Source organism: Rhinopithecus bieti, unplaced genomic scaffold (genome assembly GCF_001698545.2).
Source record: "Rhinopithecus bieti isolate Rb0 unplaced genomic scaffold, ASM169854v2 scaffold_70550, whole genome shotgun sequence".
NCBI lineage: Eukaryota > Metazoa > Chordata > Mammalia > Primates > Cercopithecidae > Rhinopithecus > Rhinopithecus bieti.
The window spans coordinates 1,018,184-1,043,132 of NW_016826791.1; the positions used below are offsets into that span (position 1 = coordinate 1,018,184).

Here is a 24,949-nt window from a genome sequence, read left to right on the forward strand (position 1 = left end):
GGCTTGCTTTTTAAGTCCGTGGTATTTCCTCCTTCCTCTGAACTCCCTGTACCTTTTGATCTATAATGTGCCTGGCACAGAGCAGGTGGGTGAAACAAGACGCAGTGGAAGGAACCCTTGGGCACCCGTAGAAAGTGTTGGGGAAGAATCTTTTGCTATATGGCTCTGTAAATATGGACAGTTGAGATTCTGAAAGCACTGACGTGGAAGCCTTTGCAGGCCTCAGCTCTGGGCCGAATCCCAAAGCCACATCTTGGGTAGCTGTTTGGGAGCAGAAATGAGGTCCCTGAGCCCTCGTTCAGAGGTGTCCTCTCTCACACAAGGGCCTCCTACATAGAGGAGGGTGTGTCTCCGAGCCAGCCAGCAACTCCGTGACCTTACAAAAATGTCCCCGGGGTGCCCAATTTTATTGTAGTTCACGGTGTCCCTCCTGCAGTTTGTCTTCAAGCATTAACCAAAACTGCTGGATGTGTACCCAGCGGGGAGTACCAGGCGGCGGTGGGGGTGGGGGGTGGCAGGAAGCTGACTGTGGGGGAAGCCTCAGATCTGACCAGGGCCATTTGGGCCTATGCGGCAGAGGTCAGGCCGGGGCCATCTCACTTTCACCTCGTGGCTGGTTTTTTCCTCTCTGAAGTCTGGGCAGCCGACGACTGGAGGGTGTGGCTGCAGCTGGCGGCCGGGCAGGGTGTGGGGCCTCGGGGCCTCTCCCTTGAGTCTTTAGTGCCCACGGAGGGCTCTATGCTGGTATTAGCTGGTGGTTTGGCATTTTATTTGTGAGCCAATAAAACCTCCCCAGAACCCCAGAGCTGGCCTCTTCACACCCTGTCTTAATAGCATCATCATGTCAGAGCGGAAGACAGCCCTGGAAGTGAAGGGCTGTCTCTCAGTACAGGGGCTGGAAGTGGCGCATGAGGACATCATTCCCTTATCCCGAGGTCTTGGTGTTTACTGGCCCCTGGGCCATCCTCAGTCATTTACGCCCCAGCTTATGACCACTCTCCCAGTGTCAGCTCTGCAAGGGGGAAGGACAGAGGCTCATGGAATCCAGCCCTGGGAGGAGCCGGTGACTCAGGGGTGAATGAGACGCGGTCCTTGCCGAACTCCAACTGGGTGTGGAAGGAGACAGGTCCTCAGTGACAGGGTGACAAGATGCCGTGACAGACACTTACGTGACTGTTACCCAGCTTGCAAAGGCAAGAGGATTGCCCCACTCTGCTGCCAAGGCTCAGAGATGAGGCTAGAAGGCGATCGTGGTGCTTTTCTAAACCTGTGATTGCCCTTCACGTACCATGAATGTTCTCTGACAGTCAAAGGAGGGCATTTGGCTATTTCCTGTTGTTCTCCAAGCACTGTCAGGATGATGGCCCTTCACATCGGTCTTTTTCCTCTCGTCCAGCTGGGGCCATTGGGTGTCTCACTGGGGCCTGGGCAAAGTGAAGGCTCCATAATGTGGACAGAGATTCATAGTGTGGACAGAGAGCCCAGCTGATGACTGAGTGGACCCCATCCATCTATGCAGGGAAGGCTGAGAGCTTCCAAACAGTGGTCTGCTTTTACCCTGGACTCTCCCCATGCCTGTCCCCACCAGCTGGGGTGAGGAGGCCTGGGGCTCTGTGTTAGGCGGGGTCTCCAGAGAAAGAAAACCAAGAGGAGAGCTCCAACAAGCATAGAGATGCTCTATTTTTCTTTTTTTTTTTTTTTTTTTTTTTTTTTTTTTTTTTTGAGACGGAGTTCGTGTGTCGGCCAGGGCTGGAGTGCAGTGGCCGGATTCTCAGCTCACCTGAAGCTCCCGCCCTCCCAGGTTTACGCATTCTCACTGCCACAGCCTCCCGAGGGGAGCGGGACTACAGGCGCCGGCGCACCACGCCCGGGCCTAGTTTTTTGTATTTTTTAGTAAGACGGGGTTCCTGTGTTAGCCAGGAATGGTTCGATCTCCCGACCCTCGTGATCCGCCCGTCTCGGCCTCCAATGCTGGGATTTACAGGCTTGAGCCCCGGCCCGGCCCAGATTCCTATTTTTCTTAATATACATATACTATATGTATAATAATTACATATATATAATTACATATATAAAGAAAAATATGTATATTAAGGAGATATAATCACATATTAACTATATATAATGTATATAACATGATTAATATATACATATTGTTATATATATGTATATATATGTATATATGAGATTTGTTTGAAGGAATTGGCTCATGCGTTGATTGGAACTGAAAAGTCCCAAATCCAGTGGGCAGACAGACTAGAAGCTCAGGCGGTCGATGCTGCAGTCATGAAGCAGAATTTCCCATTCCGGAACCCTCTGTTTTCCCTCTTCAGGCCTGATGCGGATTGGGGGAGGCCCACCCACATCATTCAGCATGATCTGCTTCACTTCAGGTCACTGATTGTAGATATTAACCACGTCTGCAAATACGCCCACGGCAGCCACCTGACTGGTGTTTGATTGAATCAGTGGGTGCAATGGCCTCGCCAGGCTGACACATCAAATTAGCCGTTACCAACCCCACGATGGGATGTGGTCAGTGGAGCCCAGCGCTCCCTGTCCCATAACATCCCCTCCCCTGTCCCCTGGCTGAGGCCTAGGGTGCCACCTGTGGAGACCACAGCTACTCCGGATGGAGGCGGCAACCTGCAGCCCAGGCCACACCCTTGGAAGGGAGCTGGGAGGCTGCCTGCTGCTGGTCCTCGAGAAGATGGCTGCATGGACCATGCAAACACGCCCCCACACCTGCATGTCCTGGGGCCTCCTGGGTACTTGCCTCCTTCCTCATGAACTGTGAGCTGACCCAGACTCCTGCAGCCTCCACCCAACCTGAGTCTCTAGGTAGTGCCCCTGTCCCCCACTCTCCCTCCTTCTGGGGGATCTCAGGCTGGAAGAAGACAAGCGTGTGTGGTTAGCAGAGGCTGGACTCAACCTGGCCTGGGAGCAGCTGCCTGTAAGAGCCTGCCCTGGGGCCCTGAACTAGGAAGGGGCTCTCAAGAATCCCACAGCACAAGCCCTGAGGTCAGGACGGTCAGGATGACCACCCCCAGCTGGTCAGAAGAGGCACTGCTGGCCCCTGCAGAGCATCCTCCACCACAACGTGAGGAGGCCAGTGGGGTCCCTCCAAGCTTCCGTGGAGCTCTGGTCAAGTAAAGGCTGCCCGGGGTGGGCAAGGAAAACCTCGGCTGCCCTTTGCACAAGGAGAGAGCCGGAGATTCCGGCAGCAGCCACGCTGTGATCCTCTTTAGAACTGCCGTGCATAAGTGATGAATCATCTTGGCTTTCACCTTGGGAAAGGGATAAAGACAGCTCTCTAGTTATAAGGGGGCAGCCAGTGTCTTTGTAGAAGCCTCTGAAACCTGATCTCAGGCCTTGGTTGAGCGTGAGCAACTGCCCTGGCTTCCGTGGGGAGCCACATGAGGGGCCTGGCTGCCCCGGTGATGATGCCTTTGTTGCTCCCCACGGCCTTCATCATCAGGCCCCAGTGTGCCCTCGGCCAGCGGCCCTTGCCATCCCCAGTGCCATGGGGGCTCACACTGCAGGAACGGCCTTTGATCACATCTTCTGGTCTGGTTTCCACCAGTCCATGATAAGAAGGATGATGGCTTATTTTACACACTGGAAAGTGGAGGCTCCTGGTTTTCAAGGGCGCACTCCATGTAAGACGTGAATGCAGAACTGCGGGGAGGATCGAGGACTCCTGGGCACTCCGGGCCAGGGATTCTGCAGCTATTTGGTTTTGAGCAAAAGGAGTTTCATGTCTGGTGCTGATATGGAGCTAGGGAAGCCCCAGGGGGCCTCGGGCCAGATGAGGAACTGGGAATACGGTGGAGCAGGGGACTTCCTCAAAGCCAGAGGAGGCTCAGGTTGCCAGACCGGGGTCCTTGGCCTTGGGGGGCGGGGAGGGGGAGCCCCGAGGCAGCTGTGGGAACCAGGACCACCAGGTGAAGGAGCCGGGGAGGAAGGGTGGCCGCAGGAGTGAAAAACAGTTGGGTTTTTCTTTTGACATCGGGAAGTTGCTTAGGCTGCAGTGAGAAACTACTGTGTCCTCTGTGGAAAGTAAATGGCTCTGGAACTTCTCGGAGAGTGGAGCTTAGGCCTTCCCGAATTTGGCCACTGTCCCTCCCCTGCTGCCTGGTTCCAGTGATTCAATATTTGTTCCTTATTTTTCTGAGAGTGGTTATATAACATGAATGTTTTTCAAAGGCTCCAATTGACCTGGCTCTGGTCACCTCCTGCCGCCCATCAGTACCAAGAATTGCCCGTTTGGTGGTTTCGGGGATTGCGCAAGGCCAGCCTGTCCGGAGACACCTCCCCTGTGCCTCCCAGCAGAGGGGCCTGCCAAGGCCATCACCACTTGTGGTGAGCTCCAGGCCACAGTCACCACTCAGCCATGGTCAGAGCCTATGGGCCACTCCCTGGGCAGTGACTGAGGGCAGGCAAGGTGGGCAGGACAGGGTCCAGGTGGGAACTGCGGGCCTCGGGCCTATAGCTGGAGATGCCACACGCAGCTGTCCCGGGGTCACTAAGCATCTGATAGAACCCACCCAGCACTCGATCCCACAGCCCAGGCCCTTAGGATTGAGGGAGCTGAACAATCAGTTGAGAAACCTTAAGGGTTAGAACCTAAGAAGCGTATCAAGACACATGTGAAGATGGAAAGGCAGAAATGCCGCGGGGTCCTGGCCATTCACCTAGATAGCATTGTGAAGGCAGCGGAGGAAGCTCCTTCCTTCCCCCGCAGTGCAGGCCCCAAGACTCCACCCGAAGGCCCCTGTGGCTCTGAGAGCAGTGGAGAGTCTTTGGTCGTTTGAGAGTAGGAGGAAATTATTTTGATGATGAAGATAGGAGATAAGAATGTGCATCTTATTCTGAATCTAATGGGGTTCCTTTACAGTGTTCCTGATCTCACCTATTGTTGTCCAGTTCAGCAGGTAAAAACAGAGAACGTGTGAGCTAAAAGGCGTCTTCACAGGGTCTCTAGTTCAACCCTCTCATTTGACAGATGAAAAGCTGAAGTCCAGACATGCCCAAGATGCCCCAGATTGCAGATCACAGAGCTGGGGCTCCGGCTCAGCCCTCGGCTCCCTCCCCGCTGCAGGCTGTGTTCTCGCGGGCCTGAGGGACACAGGGGCTTGAATATGCCAGGCAGGGGCCCTGGCCCCGGCGGACGCACGGCCCAGCAGCTCCAGATGGTGCTCTCTGTGCTGGGGTCGGCTCAGCAGGAGCGGAGAATGCAAACCATCCTCCATGTGTTGCTCCCTCGGTTGGAATCAAACAGGAATGTTGTATCATGATCCTGATATTTGAAACCTCAAGTTTACCCTGAGGTGGGGGCCATTGTGGGCCCCTGCCACTGGCAGCCTTTCTATTTGTCCTGTATTTGCACTCTTGTCTGTCTTCTTTCTGGGGTATCCCAGCTGCATCAACAAACGAGTTCTGTAAGACAAAACATCAGAAACGCTGGAAGGTCAGCACTGCATCTGATCAATACACACTTAGCACCTGCTGTCAGGGCTAAGATGTGAGTAAAACCATCCCCATCCTTCAAGAATACACAAATGAGGTGATTGCAAACGTTAGAAAGTCTATTATCCTATGGGGAAATATTGGGATAAGTAGGGGACCGGGGGCAGGAGGAGCTGTATATGACTCCAAAATGTGGATAGTGCAAGAACGTGAGTGATTGCATTTGGTGGTGGGATTTTTTAGACTTTCCTGTTCCTTGCAACACCAGCATGAGTTACTTTTAGTTAAGAAGAACTTGAAGAGGAAGTTAGTAGGGTAAGCTGTCTGGGGAATGAGTCACAGGACTACACAAATCCTTATGTATCCCTCCTTCCTTCCCCTAAGGTCTCACTGTGCCAAGGATACTTGTTTTAGGAAGAAAAGCTCTCTTTTTTATAGCCTCTGATGCCAAATTGTTTTTCTGTTACTGGAACTGAGCCACTCCAAGGAGGAGGTGGAGTTTCATAGAAAGAGTTCTGAGCTGGGAGTAGGTGGACCTGGTTCCAGGACATGCTTTCTACTGTCTGATTCTCTGGCACCGGGCAAATGACGTAACCGCCCTGACCCTCAGTATCTTCATCTGTAGTCGGGGATGATACCGCTTTTCTTTCCTACTTGTATGGGTTGCTGTAAGGACCACATGAGACAACAGTTGGGAGATTTCAGAAGGACATACTAATGTCAGATTAATGATGGCTCTGTTGTTAATACCTCACTTTTTTTGTGATAGACTTTTGGGTTTTGCCTGGATTTCTAAGGTGGTGAGATGGATAACTGAGTTGCTTTTTTTTTTTTTTTTTTTTTTTTGAGGCGGAGTCTCGCTCTGTTGCCCGGACTGGAGTGCAGTGGCCGGATCTCAGCTCACTGCAAGCTCTGCCTCCCGGGTTTACACCATTCTCCTGCCTCAGTCTCCCGAGTAGCTGGGACTACAGGCGCCCGCCACCTCGCCCGGCTAGGTTTGTATTTTAGTAGAGACGGGGTTTCACCATGTTAGCCAGGATGGTCTCGATCTCCTGACCTCGTGATCCGCCCGTCTCGGCCTCCCAAAGTGCTGGGATTACAGGCTTGAGCCACTGCGCCCGGCCCTGAGTTGCTTTTAAGGTCTGCTTACATCTCAGGAATTCTCTCGGATTTGGGGCTTTTCTCTTTGGTCCTGATGCTTTCCTGACAGGTGACTTTATCAGTCCAAATCCTGAAAATTAACTTTTTTTATCTCCAACACATGTGGTCAAAGTCTAACTGACATTTTGTGCAGCAGATGAAAATCAGAGTGCTAAAGCTGGCTCTTGGCAGAAATCAGGACTTCAGCATCTCTTGGTGCCTCAGTGTTGTCCCCTAAATACCCTCCCAGTCCTGTGAGGGCCTGAGTGGCCGGCGGACAAGGAAGAGGAAGTGAAGGACTGGAATAGGAGTAGAGACCGGTAGTGGGGAAGGCCCAAAGCTCTGGCAGGAGTTTTAAATTTAGAAATCACAGGAATGGGGCAAATCCAGGAGCTTGGGCCTTCTGGCATGTCACCTAAGAGGCCAGGTCCTAAGTATTCTACAAGCCAAGACTCTAGTTGCCATAGTCGCAGTTAGAGATTTTCCCACACCGGCCCCAAGGTACATGATGTTTGCTGGTGAGCTCTGGAGATGAGAGCCAAGATTAGAATACTGGGACTTGCTGGGAGGTGGGATTGGGGGTGGGGAGCCTTCCAGCAAAGCCTGCCATCTGTGCCAGGGGACTTCCCTGTCGGGCTGCATGACCGGGCAGGCACACACACCTGAGTCCAGCAGCCACGCAGCAGGCCACAATGTTGGACTTGACTTGATGCTTTCATACTCACTCTGGCCTGAGACACCTGCACAGGACCTGCCTCCGCCACTCCGGGCAGCTGCCTGGGGCCCGTGGGCAGCCTGAGCTAGCAGCAAGCCCTGCATCCTGCCCTCAGCTCTTTTACACCATTTTGACGTGAGTCCCTTTGAACCTCCTCAGCCTCAGTTGTTAGAGCAGGATGCTGCTTAGGGTTGCATGAGGAGCCAGCGAGGATTTGTGAAAAAGCTTCTGCATGTGGAAACTGCTGTTGCTGAACGAATGTTAGAGGGTAATGAGAATTTGAAACCAGGGAGGAATGTGCTCATTAAAATGGGCGATAAGAGACCCACCCTGGTCCCTCGTCACTTCCTAGTGAATTGCAACTGCGTGTGGCCTGATCACTGGCCCAGTGGCACAGACTCTGTGGCCCCCATGCTTGCTGCAGGCACAAAAGGGTGCTTGGTCGGGGAGTTAATTCAAACATGTCTGGAACCTGCTGCCTGCTGGGTACAGTACGAGGCCAAGAATAGACAGGTGGGTAGATTTCCTCTTGCCAGCGATGGATTCAAAGTCTAGTTAGAGAAATAAACTGATAGATGAGGATAACACAGGGTTATGAGTCCGGTAATAAAGGTGTGTCTGAAGTACTGTGGGACACAGTCTAGAATAATAAGAGATAATTAATTCTGTCTGAGGGTGACTCTCAGCAAGAGAGTGTATTTGAATTGGGCTTTGCAGGACACATAGGAGTTTACTTTGTGAGCCAGGATTTGGGGGCACTGGGCAGGAGGAGCAAGAGAAAGGAAAGAGAGCTCAGAAGAAGGAAAGGGCTAGGGGTGTTTGGTGAACGGCACCAGGGTGGTTCCTGCATTGCTATGGGCTGGGCTCTATGCTGGGGGCTGGGGATGGGACCCTGGAGCTGTCCCTGAATGGCGAAGTGGGGGCAGTTCACAGGAGGGGCGGATGGTAGCCACGAACAGAAGTGTCTGAGGAGTTAAGACAGCATTCCAGGTGGGATGTCCATGGATGCATAGGTGTTTGGAAAATGACAAACCCTCTGCCTGGGCTGTTGCTGAAAGGAGGAGACAGGAACAGAGAACATCAGAAATAAGGCTGCAGAGGTCAGCTCATCTGTGGGGCTTGGGTTGCAGTCTGCAGGGCTGGCTGGGAGCTCCTGACTGTGTCTGAGACTCCCGAGACTCCTCCATGGGAGGCACACGGCTCTCCAGCTGGGCTGTGATAGAATTTCCAAATGCCCTCGCTGTACCGAGGCCAGTGCATCTACCCACGTTCCCCAAGTGATCTCAATGTGCAGCCAGGGCTGAGAACTTTGGAGATAAACACCACCAGAAAGGCTGAGTCTGGAATCTGCACACCTGAGATCTCACCAGCATGTCTCAGTCAGTCAGGCCTGGAAGCCATTGCCGAGGTGACCATAGAGTCTAAGGCTGGGGCCTTAGCAGGGGACTGATGTGATGGGGCTCACCCTTTCAGGGGTCGCTCTTTAAGTAGAGATTTGGAGCACAGATCCAAACGGGTAAGGCTGAACGATTTGGACAATAATTAGGTGGCCCAAGAGGGAACTGGGTGAGAATGGGTATAGGCCTGGACCCCCGGGACAAGGACATGGAGAGAAGGGAGTGGGTTAAAAAAAAAAAAAGGTTAAGTACACAGAACACTACAGAAGGAAATGAAAGATAGAAATGAAAGAACACAAACAGATGAAAACACATCCTATGTGCATGGATTGGGAGACGATATTGTTAAGAGGTCAAGACTACCCAAAGTGGTCTGCAGATTCAGCGCAATCCCTATCAGTTTTCCCAAAAATAGAATAATTAGTCTATCCTAAAATTCACGTGGAATCTTAAAGGACCCTAAATAGGCAAAATAATCTTGAAAAAAAGAAGAAAAAAGTTGGAGGTCTCACATTTCCCAATTTTAAACTTACTGTAAAGCCACAATAATCAAAACAGTGTGATACTACCAAAAAAACAGGCACGTAGACAAATGGAATGGAATGGAGAGCCCAGAAATAAACCCTCAGAGATATAGTCAAATGACTTTCCATAGTCACGCCAAGACTATTCAATGGGGAAAGGACCATCTTTTCAACAAGTAGTGCCGAGAAAACTGGATATCTACATGCAAAAGAATGAAATTGGACCCTTATGTTTATACCATATACAAAAATTTACATAGATCAAAGACCTAAATATAAGAGCTAAAACCATAAAATATAAAACTCTTAGAAGAAAACATAGGAGAAAATCTTCATGACACTGAATTTGGCAGTGATTTCTTGAATACAACACCAAAAGCACAGGCAACAAAAGGAAAATTAGATAAATCAAAGACTTCTGTACATCAAAGGACACAGTCAGCAGAGTAAAACAGCAACCCACAGAATGGGGGAAAATATTTGTAAGTCATGTGTCTGACAAGGGGTTAATAACCAGAATATATAAAGAATTCCTACAAGTCCACCATAATCAACCCAATTAAAAAATGGGCAAAGAAGTTGAATAGACATTTCTCCAAACAAGACAGACAAATGGCCTGAATAGACATTTCTCCAAAGATGATAGACAAATGGCCTGAATAGATGTTTCTCCAAAGATGATATACAAATGGCCAATAAGCAGATGAAAAGATGTTCAACATCACTAGTTATCCAAGAAATGCAAATCAAAACCATAATGAGATATGAACTCACACCCACTTAAGATGGCTATCAGAAAACAAAGACCAAAGATAACAAGTGTTGTGAGGGTGTGGAGAAATTGAAACCTGGTGTACTGTGGGTGGGAAAGTAAAATGAGGTAGCTGCTGCAGAAAACAGTTTAGTGGCTCCTCAAAAAATTGACAGTAGGATGACCTGATGTCCAGCAGTTTCACTTCTGGGGATACATGAAAAGAATTGAAAGCAAGGTCCTGAAGAGATAATCTTTTTACACCTGTTATATTGGTTTGCTAGGCTGCCATAGCAAAGCACTACAGATTAGGTGGGGTGGCTTAAACAACAGAAATGTGTTTTCTCATGATTCTGGAGGCTAGAAGTCTAAGATGAAAGTGTCAGCAGGCTTGGTTTTTCTGGGGCCCATCTCTTTGAGTTGGTGGCTGTCTTCTCCCTGTGTTTCCATGTGTGGTCTCTGTCTTGTAGGTGCCTGTGTCCTAATCTCTTCCTGGAAGAACACCAGTCATATTGGACTAGGACCCACCTTAATGACCTCATTTTAAATTAATTGCCTCTTTAAAGACCTTATCTCCAAATACAGTCACATTCTGAGGTCCTGGGGATCAGGACTTCGACATATGAAGTTTTTTGGTGGGAAGGGAGACACTAATTCATACCATAACACTCATACTCATAGCAGCGTTATTCACAATAGACAAAAGGTAGAAGCAACCCAAATGTCCATCAGCTGATGAATGCGTAAGCAGAATGTGGTCTACTCATACAATGGAACATTATTCAGCCTTCGAAAGGAAGGGAACTGTGGCACACACTACCACGTGGAGGAGCCTTGAAGACATTATGCTAAGTGGAATCAGACAGTCACAAAAGGACATATACTGTCTGATTCTACTTATTTGAGGTACCTACAGTGGTCAGATGCAAAGACATAGGAAGTATCTCTTTGCACTGGGGGGAGGGGGATGGCGAGTTAGTGTTCGATGGGGACAGCGTTTTGGTTTGGGAAGATGGAAAGGTTCTAGAGATGATGGTGGTGACGACTACGCAGCAATGTGAATGTTCTTCCTGCCACCAAACCGCACACTTAAAATGATTGAGATGGCAAATACTATGTTATGTGTATTTTACCGCAACTAAAAACTTTAAAATAAAAAAGAAAGGTTAGAGATGCAGCTCTGCTCAATTTGAGGATGACTGGGCAGGTTTCTGCCTGGTGTGGAGGCGTTCACAAGGCAAGATTCAAGAGGAAGAAGGGGCAGGGCTGTTTCCGACGCAATAAGTGTGTAGTGAGCTACTTTCCCCCAATCTGTTTTAGACTCTGTTTTGGCCACGATGTCATTAGACTCTGCTGATAGTTTTGCCTCAGCCGCCACCCCAGTGTCACCCTCCCCATCCCTGTCCCATCATCTTCCCAGGCAGACACATGGCTCTGGACCCATGTTCCATGCTGTGAGGTAAAATCATGTCCATCAGCAGAACAGTCTGAGACGGGGCTCTCCTCCCTCCACCCTTTCTGCCTCCCTGCCTGTCTCCTTTAGTCCCAGCCATTTCTTCTTTCTTCCTTCCCTGGGGTGATGGGAGGTTGTGGCTGCTCCTGGAAGTTTGACTGCACATTCTGGAAGCAAATGTGCATGGTGGTCAGGGGCTTTGGGGGCTGGGTGTGGCTAACACATCCACGTCCCTTATTCATGGTGGATTTGGAGGATAAGGACTCGGGAAGGTGGAGGTGACACCCACAGAGTTCCGTGCAGCCCCTGGGTCCGAGGGCCACTGTCACTGACCATGTGCTCTCTGTCCACCCCAGGACCTGAGCTCCTTCGCCATGCCACTCCTGGACGGAGACCTGGAGGGTTCCGGAAAGCATTCCTCTCGAAAGGTAAGGCCTCCTTTCCGGAAGTTGCTCACAGCTCACTTGAGGTGCCACGGAGGCAGGCAGAGCCTGAGACCACTTCCACCTGTGTGTTCACCCACACGCCCACCTGCATGCCCGCTTGCATGCCTGGCCATAGCTGAGCCCATCCTGGGACAGCTCACCTACCATGGCCAAGCCTGGCGTATCAGCCGGGCTGTCCAACTGGAGAGCCTCCTGGGCTTCACTCCTTTTACTGCTCCTCGCATGGCACTGACTGTGGCCCACTAGACCCCCCTAATGTGGGCAGAGGCAGTGGAGGAAGATGAGCAATGAGCTAAGCCCGGTGGAAGGTATCGGTCCCTGCAGACCATCTGTGGTCTTTGGGCTGAACTCGACTGGCAGGACTTTGCCCTGCTGTCCACCAGCACCCACCCCCAGCGCTGGGCTCTTTCCTTCCACCTCGTGTTGCACCCTCTCCCCACGCTTTTTTCTCTCCTTCCACTTTTCCTTTTCTCTCTTTAGCTCCTCGCTGTCCCTCCCCTACTGGTGAATTTCCCTCCCATTAGGAAACCAGTGTCTCAAGGAGGTTGTTGACTGTGTAGGGTCAGGTGGCCAGGAAAGAGTGTGGGGTGGGGTGGGGGGCTCTGGAGAGGGAGGCACAGCATCAGGTGAGGGTCAAGGTGGCCATGGCAGGGCACAGAGGTCCAGGCTTCTTGCAGGTTTCTCCTGCAGCCAGGAAGTAAGGGTGGGCGGAGGCCTGGTAGGGGACATGCTTCCTGGCATTCTGCCACCCACAGACCCCTCCGGCAGGTGACAACAGACAGAGCTAGTGATCTGGGGGCTGCGTGCAGGATCTAGGCATGGGTTCTGGGTGCCGGCCAGCCTGGGATGAGGGCAGGAGTTCCCATGCTGGAAAAAGCAAATCTCTTTAATCATTTGAATTACACACAACTGAATCAAATTGGTGTCGGCCTGTAGCGCTGCATTGGTGCCAGTGCCCTCTCCGCCCTGTCCTCAACAAGCAACCTTATTAGCAGCTCTTGTGGCCCATCCAGCAAAGACTGACAGGGAATGGCCTTGAGCTTCTGGGCCAGCAGAGAGTGGAGTGGCAGGAAGGGGCCACCAAGCCCAAGCCCCGTGCAAGGCTGCAGGACCGGCCCCACAGGCGCTGGGTCATCTTCCTCCTGTTTGACTCTGCAAAACCCTGCTTTCCAGTGAAAACCTTGCAGAGAAGATCTGAGGCTGCGGAAGAGACATACAGGCCACAGCCTGGCCCTGGCCCCACCTTCCTCTCCAGCAGCTACGTGACAAATAGCCCCATAGGCAGAGCTCTGCTCCGCAGACGACTGACTGCCTGCTCTCCATTAGCTCTGTGGAGCCAGGCACACACTTGGGAGTCTCGTCAATACCCGGGGAATCATCCGATTGCATTCACCAACATATCATTTAGCTATAGCTTGCCCAAGAGCAAGGGCTGAGGCCCTGTCCCTGGTGGCTTCAGCCGGTGCCTGTTATCTGCACCACCACACAGCTCACCTCAGCAGGCCTGTCCCACCGCCTGGCTTTCCCACTGTCTGGGAGTGTGAGCTGGCCCCCGAGGCTCCTGGTGAGAGGGATCAGGCAGGGCCCAGCATCCACCATGCTTCGGCTATTTTCCAGGGACAGGACTAGCAGGGCTGCTTCCTAGGGCTCCCTCCTCGGCCCTGATCACTGGGCACCCAACTCCACTGGCCTAGATTCAGAATACAGAATGGAACCCCATTCAGGATAATCCTGGGATCCCCCTTGCCCATCATATATGGTTAAATTGGCCTTTCGTGACTGGTTCTCTAGGGGCTCATGGCTCAACTTCCCCCATGACCCCCACCCTCATGGTGGCCCAAGTGAATGGTCCTCTGTCTCTGTGCTTCACACGCCTTCTCCTCTGTCTCTGGGCACTGGATGCCTCCCCGGCCCTGTCATCACCTCTCTGAAGCCCAGCTAGCTGTCAGGGCCTTCTCTGCGTTGGGGCCTCTGTTGAGGGGCAGGTTTCAGCTCTGGGCCCTTTATCCATCTGCATGGTGCTTATGGTGCTTCGGCCTTGCGGGCACTCTGCAGGCTCTCCTGGGGCCCCGCTTCCCTGTGTGTCTCTGTTTCCCTGTAGGACTGGACGTTTGCATTGTCTCGGCCCTCTGCCTCAGCTCCCCAGCAAGCTCGCTCTGCGGTACACAGAGCACATCCATGCACCAAGTCCGGGCTCACCTTTCCAGCAGCTCCAAAATCCCGCCCCTCCCTGTGGTCCTCCCATGTGACCTCGGCTCCTCTTCTGGTTCGTACCCTCCAGGCTGCTGTCATGATTGTCACAGCCCTGGGAACGAAGCTTAGAGAACCAAGTCGTTGTCCACATTGCGGGAAACTGAGCTGTGACCAAACCCGGGCCTCCGCCCAGGACCAGCTTGTTGTATCACTTTGTGATAGGACCACCCTGGTCCCTGTGTGTGTTGTTCCTGCTGGCTTCTCTCAGCCCCCACCCCACCCTAGATCTGCACACACAGCACCCACCTCTTGAAGAATAACCTTTTTTTTTTTTTTGAGACAAGGTCTTGCTCTGTACCCAGGCTGGCTGGAGTGCAGTGGTGTCACCTTGCTTACTGCAGCCTCCACCTCCACCTCCTGGGCTCAAGTGATCCTCCCACCTCAGCCGCCTGAGTAGCTGGGACTACAGGCCACCACACCTGGCAATTTTTGTATTTTTTGTAGAGACAGTGTTTTGCCATGTTGCCCAGGCTGGTCTCGAACTCCTGAGTTCAGGTGATACACCCACCTTGGCCTCCAAAAGTGCTGGGATTACAGGTGTAAGCCACCACCCCCCGCCTGAAGAATCTCTTGTTTGTAAATTTATTCTCAGGATTTGTTCTGATTCCCATAGTTAGGTGGAATAGTGGCTAAATGGAATATTCTATAAACAGAGAATCTAAATGCTTTTCATATTAAATGGTCACAAAAAAAATCAGCTGGGCGTGGTGGTGATACCTGTAATCCCAGCTACTCAGGAGGCTGAGGCAGGAGGATTGCTTGAGCCCCGGAGGTGGAGGTTGCAGTGAGCTGAGATTGAGCCACTGCACTGCAGCCTGAGCCACAGAGGCAGACCCTCTCTCAAAAACAAAAAAAAACAAAAAAGAACTACACAAAAAAATAAAAATTCAAACTTCTTTATAGCCAGGAGAATTTGAGTTACAAGGTCCTACAGAACCACACTCTTCTTCCTGCCAGGCCCACTCACGAAGGTGTCAGCGCCAGACCGAGCCCTGCACCTCCACGTGGCGGCGCCGGCTCTTTGGGCTGGAGAGGCCACGCAGGGAGGCTGTGCTGCGCAGGTCCACGCCACGGGCATCCTGTCCTCCCGGGGCTGCGGGCTCGGGGCTTGGGCCGCCCTCTAGTGGCGGAAGAACGTCCCCAGGCTGCGGTCCGGACAGCGCACCCCAAAGTGGGACAGAGAGACCTCGAAGTGGCACCGAGGCTGCCTGTGGGGTGTCCTGTGCTCCGTTTTCAGCGCGGCCGCCGGAACGCAGCATTTCCCACGTCTGCTCTGGTCCTGGCACCCTGTGAGCCCTGCGGACGAGTTACTCGCCCTTCTTACTTCTGAACTGGGTCATCTCTGAGGTCCTTTCCACTCCGTGTAGCTTGCAAGTTTCACAAGTGGTAGGGCAAGAGCTGTTTACCACGCCCGTGTGCTTCCTGGCCTCACATGGCTTCATCTGATGTTTAAGCAGCCCTCGAGGTGAAGGCATGACCATCCTCATTTCATAGGTGAGGGAGCTGAGGCTCCGTGAGACCAAGTAACATGCCCAGGTTGGCTCAGCAGGTGGCAGAGCTGGGGCCAAATACAGGCACCCAGAGGGAGGGTACGAGCTCCTCCACGCACCCAGCAGGAACACGGCTGCGGACACGTGGGATGTTTCTCAAAGTCTACTATGAGCCCTGTGCCTTGGCTTAAAGTTACGGGGTCTGATAATTTTTTAAACCATGACTAGAATTTTAAATCGTCAGTGAAGTGAGTCTCAGAGGTGTTGGGCTTTGTTAACTTTCTTTCTTTCTTTCTTTCTTTTTTTTTTTTTTTGAAGTGGAGTCTCCCTCTGTTGCCCAGGCTGGAGTGCAATGGCGCCATCTTGGCTCACTGCAAACTCTGCCTCTCCGGTTCAAGAGATTCTCCTGCCTCAGCCTCCCAAGTAGCTGGGATTACAGGTGCCCACCACCAAACCCAGCTAATTTTTTTTTTTGTATTTTTAGTAGAGATGGGTTTCACCATGTTGGCCCAACTGGTTTCAAACTCCTGACCTCAGGTGATCCACCGCCTCGGCCTCCCAGCATGCTGGGATTACAGGCGTGAGCCTGACCTCAGGTGATCCGCCGCCTCGGCCTCCCAGCATGCTGGGATTACAGGCGTGAGCCTGACCTCAGGTGATCCGCCGCCTCGGCCTCCCAGCATGCTGGGATTACAGGCGTGAGCCACCGCGCCTGGCCAGTCTTGTTAACTTTTCTCCTGACTTCTGTCGGCAGCCTCAGTCTTTCAAATGCTGAAGCAGCTTAGAGGTGAAAAATTCATCTCCTAGGACTGAGGTCCCAGGATGGAGTTCTAGGCCCACTCTGTTCTGGAACATAGGGATCTCATAGGCAGGTAAGAGAACTGCAGTCCTGTGTGGTCAGACCTTGGCTGGACGTGAGGTCTTGAGAGGTGAAAGCAGGCAGGCCTGTAATAAAGGAGGGAGATGCTCATTTTGAGCTCTGCTTCTCTTCCTCCCCTCGACCTCCTGGAAGCCCCTTCTAAGGGGTGGGACAGGATGGTTAGTGGACCTCCAGGATGTGGTGCTGCCAGCCTGTGAGGGGTTGTCCTTGGGGCAGGTGCTACCTGCAGACCGTTCAGTGGCCGCCTCTGTGGAAGAGCTTAGGGCTGTTTCTCGGGGAGAGTACTATGGGGGGCCTGCGTGGTGACAGGGGACAATGATGAGAAGTTCCATACAGGGCAGGAGGCAGTGTGTCCGGGGCATGGAGTGACTGCATCCATTCATCTGTTTTTCTGCAGGTGGACAGCCCCTTTGGCCCGGGCAGCCCCTCCAAAGGATTCTTCTCCAGAGGCCCCCAGCCCCGGCCCTCCAGCCCCATGTCTGCACCTGTAAGGCCCAAGACCAGCCCCGGCTCTCCGAAAACCGTATTCCCGTTCTCCTACCAGGAGTCCCCGCCGCGCTCCCCTCGACGCATGAGCTTCAGCGGGATCTTCCGCTCCTCCTCCAAAGAGTCTTCCCCCAACTCCAACCCTGCTACCTCGCCCGGAGGCATCAGGTTTTTCTCCCGCTCCAGAAAAAGTAAGACCTTGATGCTATTGTTTCAGGTGGGTGCTGGGATGCTGGGGGCCTCTTCTGCAGCCAAACATCCATGGTGGCACCGAAGCTGCCAGGTGGCTGTGAGCGGCTTGGTGCTGAGTGCCTGTGTCTGTTTCTCCCCACCGATACCCCACTAAACAAGTCTGTCTCCAGAACATCAGTTTCCACCTGTCACTTTCTTCCTATGCCAGTCTATCAAAGCGTAATCCTTCCGGCACAGTTGTTGGGTTAACTGTAAATACCCGGATACTCACAGTACGGCTTGTGTGGACAATCGGATGACACACTTGCCTCCAGCCTTCTCTGGAGACTGCAGGCATGGAGCCAAGTTTAGGCCCTCACCCGGAGCCATGAGACCACACTGTTTTGGTCAGCCCAATATGGCTCCCGCTTTCCATGGTTTGGTACTTGGGGGTTTGACTACACCTGTTTCTGGCAAATCCTGACTTTTTCTGTTTGGGGCTCTGGGAATGGAAGCTAGGAGGGAGCTGGAGAAACGGAAGAAGGAAATGTGAGTGTTGAAGAAAGAGTTCCGTAGGCTCATGAGTGTTTGTGATCTGAGGATAAGGTATTTTCACTCGAGCGCCGTCGATGATAATGTGAAATATACCACGAACTATAAAGTTCATGGCGTTTACTTTCTCCTTTCCTTTGTCTATTCTTTCCAGTTCTTTCTACTGACTTAGAACATTTGTACTGGGGAAAATAGTGATGTGGAAAACAAATTTGCCTTTGGGCAGCAAGAGGGGAGTTTCAGTGTTTCTGACTTCAAACTCTTCCATCAGACAGCATTGGCCATAGGATGAGAAGCCAGGTCTCTGTCAGCCTCGCTTCTTCATCCACCACCTTGGAGGCGGAGGGGTTCGTGCATCGTATTGTGTGTGAGTGGAGCAGATCTATCTCTTGGACAGATTTTGTACTTTGTCTTTCTACGTAAAACAAATGAAGGTGCTCCTGCATGTGGATTGTGTGTGTGTTCTGGGGGGCAGGTCCTGACCATTCTCTGCACACACCCCTCAACGCTGTGGGGTTGTCACAGTTTCCTTTAAGTTTGTGCACTTTAGCCCTAGGATGCCCCTTTCTTTCCCCATCTCTCTGTATAAACATCATCTAGAGATGAGGGCTCAAAGGCTGTGCAGAGGAAGGAAATCAGGCCTGGCCTGATGGGAAAGCTGGGTGAGGGTTCCACGTCACACAGGTGGGATTTGTCGAAGAGGAAGAGGATGGGTCCACAGTTTGCCTTGTTGGGGAACTTGCGATGTTGTGTAGATCGAAAGTGCTGGAATTGGTGGATGAAAAGACAGAATTCCTACCTTCAAGGGCTCCTAGTCAGGGGCAAGCAGGCTTTAGAAGAAAGGATGAGATTGTCTCCGTGGTGAGGCCTGTGCTGAGTTAGGACAGGGCAGGCTTGCTGAGCAGGGCAGACAGCAGCACAGGGAACCTGATGATTAAAAGGTGCCCAAAGGAGTGTCGGGGCTCTGAGCTGGCTCCCATGGGAAGGTCCTGAAGCTCTGGCAGGAACCAGCACCCTCTGCCTCCCTCTACATTGTTCTCCTGCACAGAGCCCTCCACAGGGGTGGGAGGAGAGGGCAAGAGGGAGGAGTGGGGAGAGAAGGAGGAGGGGCCCCTGCAGGCAGAGGGTCCCTTTTGGGAGCCCAGCAGTGGCACCAGAAGGTGCAGGAGAAGTTGTCTGGTCCCCGGGGCCTGGGCTGCAGCTCAGTACAGCATTCGGAGGGAGGTTTGGTGCTGCCCACTGTCCAGCCTGGGAAATGGCCTGTTCTTTTAGAAACTGAGTCCAGAAAGATCTCCTCTTGAAACCATATCAATTTCTTAAAGTATTCCTCCTTTTCACTATCTTTCATTGTTATTTATCCTCTTTCAAATGTTTTCTTCCAGTAACTGACAGAATTGCAGACAGATAATCAAAGCTAGAAGGGACTGTAAGGAAACCATTTATGGGGAAAGAAAGCATATGCATATAATAATTTGAACACAGCATATATGGGGTGTGTGTGTGTGTATGTTGGATTTGTATAGATGTATGTGTGTATGTATGTGCATATATGTATGTGGGTACACACATATACCTTTTTATTTTTTTAAAGGACGTGCATTGGACTGCTAGCAGCAGCTTCTAAGTGAAGAATTAAGAGTGGATGGGTGGAAGGAAAATGTTGCTTTAGATGACATTCCAATTTTTTAAGACTATCTTCACTTATCGGTAGTTAAAAATGAATACATCCTGAAAAAATTGTCAAGCTCCTAGACCTAAGCCTTGGGGCAGTGGCAAGATGTGGAACAGAAGTTGTGGGTGTTGGTAGCAGCGGGAGAAAGAGAGCCACCAGAAATGCCTGGGGACAGCCAAGGCCCCGTGCTCAGGCTTAAGGGCTGGCTGGGGAAAGCTGAGATGTAGCAGGGCTTGGAGAAGGCATGGGGAGAAACTGCAGATGGCTGAGTGTGGAGGTTCAGGCTGGGAGGTGATGTTGCTCCATTTTGCATTGCTATAAAGGAGGACCTGAGGCTGGGTCATTTATAAAGAGAAGAGGTTTATTTGGCTCATGGCTCTGCAGGCTGCACAGAGGCATGGTGCCAACATCTGCTTCTGGGGAGGGCATAGCCATCCGATGGGAGCCTCATGCCCACTGCACAGATAAAACCAATTCATCGAGACCGTGGTATTGTAGTAAAGTGTTTAATTAACATGAGGCCAGCCACATGGCAGATGGAGCCATCACTCAGGTCAGCCTCCCCAGAGGCTCAGAGCTTAGGGTTTCTATGGGCAATTTGATGGGCAGGGGGCTAGGGAATGGGTGCTGCTGATTGGTGGACGAGATCATAGTGGTGTGGAAACAGTCCTCCAGCACTGAGTCAGCCTCTAGGTGAGGGCCACAGGGTCAGTTGAATCATGGGTCTGGGTGGGGTCCATTGGTTGCCAGAATTCAAGTCTAAAATCTTATCTCAGAAGACCAATTTTAAGTTTTAAATAGTGATGTTATCTACAGGAGCAACTGGGGAAGTCACAAGTCTTGTGACCTCTGGCCCCATGACCCTAGAGCAGTAAGAGATCATAGAAACTGCACCTGCATGTCCGCAGAGTTCAGGCCCCTCCCGTAATCCTAATCTGTGGTCTTTCATTCATCTCATGAAGCTGGTTTTTGGTCCCTGAGCAAGGAGGGAGTTGGTTTCAGGCAGGTACTATTATCATCCTTGCTTTCAAATTAAACTATAAACTAATTTCTCCCTGGGTTAGCTTGGCCTCCGCCCAGGTAATGAGCAAAGCCAGCCAGCCTATGAGGCTGGATGCAGGATGAAGTGAGCCAGGCTGGACCTTCTCCTGCTGTCATGGTCTCTGCAAAGGTGTTTGCAAGGGCTTCAGGCTGCTTCCACTCATGGAGGAAGGCAAAGGAAAGCCGGGGTGTACAGAGCTCACACACGAGAGAGGGAGCAAGAGAGAGGGGAGAGGTATTGGAGTCTTTAAAACACCCAGCTAAGACAGCAGGACTCACTGCTGCAGGGAGGCAACCCAGCCATTCATGAGGCATCTGCCCCCAAGACCCAAACACCACCCACCAGGCCCCACCTCCAACACCAGGATCCAGTTTCAACCTGAGATGAGGGGACAAACACTCAACCTCTATCAGAGGCAGATCCAAGACTCCCAGCACCTCTGGATCTGAGCGGATCCCAGCAGACCCTGTGCTCACAGGGAGGGAACGCAGGCATGGGCCTGGGGCGGACTCTGCCGATGTCCGCATGGGGTGCTGCAGCAGTGAAGAGCTAGAGCTTGGGGCCCAAGCTGAACCTGGCCATGGCCCCTTCCATCAGGGCCTGTGGTCTGCACAGGAGGATGCTCCCCAGACTCCCCTCCACCCTTTCCTTAAAGCCAGGGGCCGAGACAGGCAGGTGGAGTCGGAGAGTGAGCCCGCAAACCCATCTCCTGTACTGCAGGAGCTCCAGCTGCAGGCTGAGGAATGTGGGGGTTGTACCTTCAGGAGGCCTCACCCTGGCAGTGTCCAGCACCCAAGGGGTCCTGGGGATGAGGCTGAGGCTCAGAAGCAGAGACGGTGAGGCCCCTGATCCTCCTCAGCCATGCACATGAAGGCCTCACTGCTGGGTGGGGGCCCACAGTCCACTCATAGCTCCGCACCCCTGTGCCCCCAATCCACATGCTGGGGTATATGAGCCCCTCAGCTACCTCTCATTCCAGAAACCTAAAACTGCTGCTTCCTCACCAAGGGGGCCTGCACTGCCCAGGCTGGGCCTGCCATTTGCACCTTCCTCCAGGCCTGAGTGCAGTCTATGAGCTCGGTGAGCCTGCAAATTGCTTTTTCCTATGGCAGAAGTGCAGACAGCTACGAAGGGACCTGGGGCTGCCTGCTGGGGCCCGTATGCACCCAGGGCCTGGGCCCTCCCTTGGGACGCAGGGAGTCAGGCACTGCAGCTCTTTCTTGGTGGACGTGGTGGGACGTTGGGCACGGAAGATGAGCCTGACTCCTGGCTCCCTTTAGCTGCCTTTTTCTGTTGACTATTTCCAAGGCCCTTCAGTGTCCTTGGCTAGAAAATCCCAGGTTCACCATTCTGGCTTCTCAGGTACCATGGAGAAGGTAGAGCCTGTTACAGCCCAGTTTTGCCGTCGGGGTAGACAGCCAAGGGTCGGGCTTGGGAAGGCTATGGCATGGCTCTGAGCCGCTCACAAGGGCAAGGATTGATTAGGTTGGGGTGGGGGCATGCTTCTTCAGAGAAGCCCCCTGGGATGGGGAGTTCAGAACAGAGCAAGCCTGGTCCCCAGAGCATTGCTCACGTTGGTGCCCTTGAGACTCATCGAACCCATCTCCTTGGCTTTCCCTGAAAGAAGCCATCCCTCCCCCAGCCCTATGGCTGATAAGGCACGAAGCTCCAGGTCTCTGTGCTGTGGTGTTACTTGACTGGGAGGTCACCCTGAGCTCCTTCCAGATGGCCCTTCAGTTGTGCTTGGCATGAGGCTGGCCTGGAGGAGGCACAATCTGTCTGCTTTCCTCCGCACTTGAAAATCCATTCCTGGATCAAGGTTCCCAGACTATAGATTGTTCCCCCACTGCCCCAGAACTAACTTCATGAAATTGAGCCTGAGAGTAATGCCATCAGCCCATCTGGAGGGCCTCAGGAAGAAACAGCCCCATGAAAGCCACTGTGTCCACTGGGGGATGCCACGAAGACTTCGTTCATGACACAGGGCCCCTGGGAGGAACTTGCTGTCTGGTCTTGGTACCAAGAATAGCTGAACTTCTGATCAACGGGACTGCTTTTGTCTCTAGCAGACATGAATCATGTAATAGCACAGTTTCCTCTGTCTGCACTGGTTGCTAGAAGCGTTTGAACCAAATCTGGGCAAAAGGCATTAGGAATGCATTTCCAGCCTTTCTGAATCCAGTTTCGCTCCCTTTTCTTTTATATTCACAAGACTACTTTTTAATAAGCAGACAATGTATTGGAAGGATTTGGGGCCATTTATGGAATTCATAAAAGAGCTGAACCCTCAGGACTCAGAAAGGGAAGGAACCAGACTGGCCCTGAGGCCTCAGCAGCAAGAATTCTTGGATCTTTACAAGAGATCTAGAGAAGTCCTAGTCTGTGTGTCTCTCCATTTACTGTCCTAAGTGACTTGTCGCAGGATATCTGATTAGCCCAGTTAGGATCCCTGAATCAATCAGGGTCAGGTGGGGGTTGGGGGATAGGATCACACAGGAGAAGCAGAATGACCAGGAACCGGGAGGCAGGGCAGGAAGTTCCAGGACAAGAGTGTTCCAGCTGGCAACCGAAAGGGGACTGTGGCACTCTGCCCTCCTTGGCCAGCATGTGTGCATGCAAGGATGCCCTCATCACACGTGGCCCAGTGAGCCTACATACAATTGTGTGAGCTGCTTCCCCGATGGAGGGTGATGCAGCGTCACATCCAGCCTTGACATTAAGGAGGATGTGGTTATGACCCCCTGTTTTCTGAGTCTTCAGTCTCAAAGTAATGCCCACTTCTCCTCAAGTTCTGTTTCCATCTCATCTTTCTGTCCTATAATGTATGGCCTACAGGACAAACGTAGAATCTCAAGTTTTGACAGGCTCCTCAGGTGATACTGACATACACCAGAGCTTGATCAACACTGTTTTCCTTCTTTTTCTTTTTTTTGAGATGGGATCTCACTCTGTCACCCAGGCTGGAGTGCAATGGCGAGATCTTGGCTCACTGCAACCTCTGCCTCCTGGGTTCAAGCGATTTCTCATGCCTCAGCCTCCTGAGTAGCTGGGATTACAGGCTCCCACCACCACGCCTGGCTAATTTTTGTATTTTTAGTAGAGACAGGGCTTTGCCATGTTAGCCAGGCTGGTCTCAAACTCCTCACATCAAGTGATCTGTCCGCCTCAGCCTCCCAAAATGCTGGGATTACAGGCATGAGCTGCTGCGCCTGGCTGATAAACACTGTTTTCTATTATTAAGGGGAAAGAAAGCAGAAAGATGGAAATTATGATCACTATCATTTCAGAAGGAGAAATGAAAAAGGAAAAAGAGATAATTCAATCTTCAGATACTCTAAGACAGGAGGGGGAACACAGATGGAGACCACAGTTCTGGATTCCACAGCTGGTCTTGGGACCAATAAGTACCTAGGTTGGCTGGTGTTTCTTGCCCAGGGAAGAGAACCAGACCTTTCTTCTGGAAGGATCTTACCTCTCGGAGGCTGCCTGTATGGAGTTGCCTCTGGACAGAGGAAGAGTAGCATGAGGATTCGTGGTGTGGCTGGCATTCTCATCATACTCCTTCTAGCACCGTGGAGTATCAAACCTACTTCCCTTTGATGATCAAACACCCCAACCAAAACAATGCCCCACTTTTCCGTCTCTCCCTCTAATGCAGCAGTCAGCAAATGACAGCCCCAGGACAAAATCTGGCCTGCCACCTCTTTTTGTAAACAAAGCTGTCATGGAGACACAGTCATGCCCATCTGTGTGTTCCTCTCCTGCCGCTTCCACACTCCAACAGCAGAACCGAGCAGGTGCAACAGAGACCCCATGGCCTGCAAAGCCTGAAATGTTTACCTGGCTGACCTTGTGCCACAAGAATTCTTAAGTGGCTGGGTGGCTGCAGGAGCTTCCAGAACAGTGAATCTTTAGCTTCAAAAGATTTTGCAAGTTGGTTTATGGTGATCTTGCCTTTGAAGATGAGGGAAGGAAAGTGCATGTCTGTGTGTTCATGAACTGCAAATAATAAGATTAAAGTCTTTTAAAAAGCAAAAAGAATCTCACATAGTCAGCATGGCATGACCTCCAGAATGGTTTAATTTCACGTGTTGCTAAATTTTGCTCCTTATAAAAATCTGTGTGTGTTCTAAGTGCATTGTATATAATTCTTTCAATCTTCGTAGCAACTCTTGTATTTGTACAATGTTTACCAAACCAGAAACTGAGGCATGGAGGGCTTAAGTTGTTGAACAAAGGCCACACAGCTACCAAGTGGTAAAGCCAAAATGTGAAGTCAGGTGGTTGAACTCCCAAGTCCACTTTTAGTCCAGGGGCTGAGACTCTGCTTTAATGGAATAGATCTTAGGGATCTATAAACCAATAATGGGATAACCAGCTAGCCATTTACGAAAAAAATCGATAAAAGTGGCTCCTTGGTCATTTCCCTAACCTTCCCTCCCGCCCTCAGCGCCTCCAGCACTTGCTCAGTCTCTCGTGCTCCCTCCCGCTCCGGCCTGGCTCCTTAC

The 24,949-nt window shown here is 51.8% G+C and overlaps 1 protein-coding gene across 1 annotated transcript in view; it reads left to right on the top strand.

Moving 5' to 3' along the window:
• Positions 1-24,949, top strand: part of PRKAG2 (protein kinase AMP-activated non-catalytic subunit gamma 2) — a 338,501-nt gene that overhangs the window by 75,880 nt on the left and 237,672 nt on the right. The window contains exons 2-3 of the mRNA XM_017863627.1: positions 11,806-11,877; positions 16,916-17,195. Of these exons, the coding sequence (XP_017719116.1) occupies positions 11,806-11,877; positions 16,916-17,195 (352 nt within the window). The remainder of the gene's footprint in view (positions 1-11,805; positions 11,878-16,915; positions 17,196-24,949) is intronic.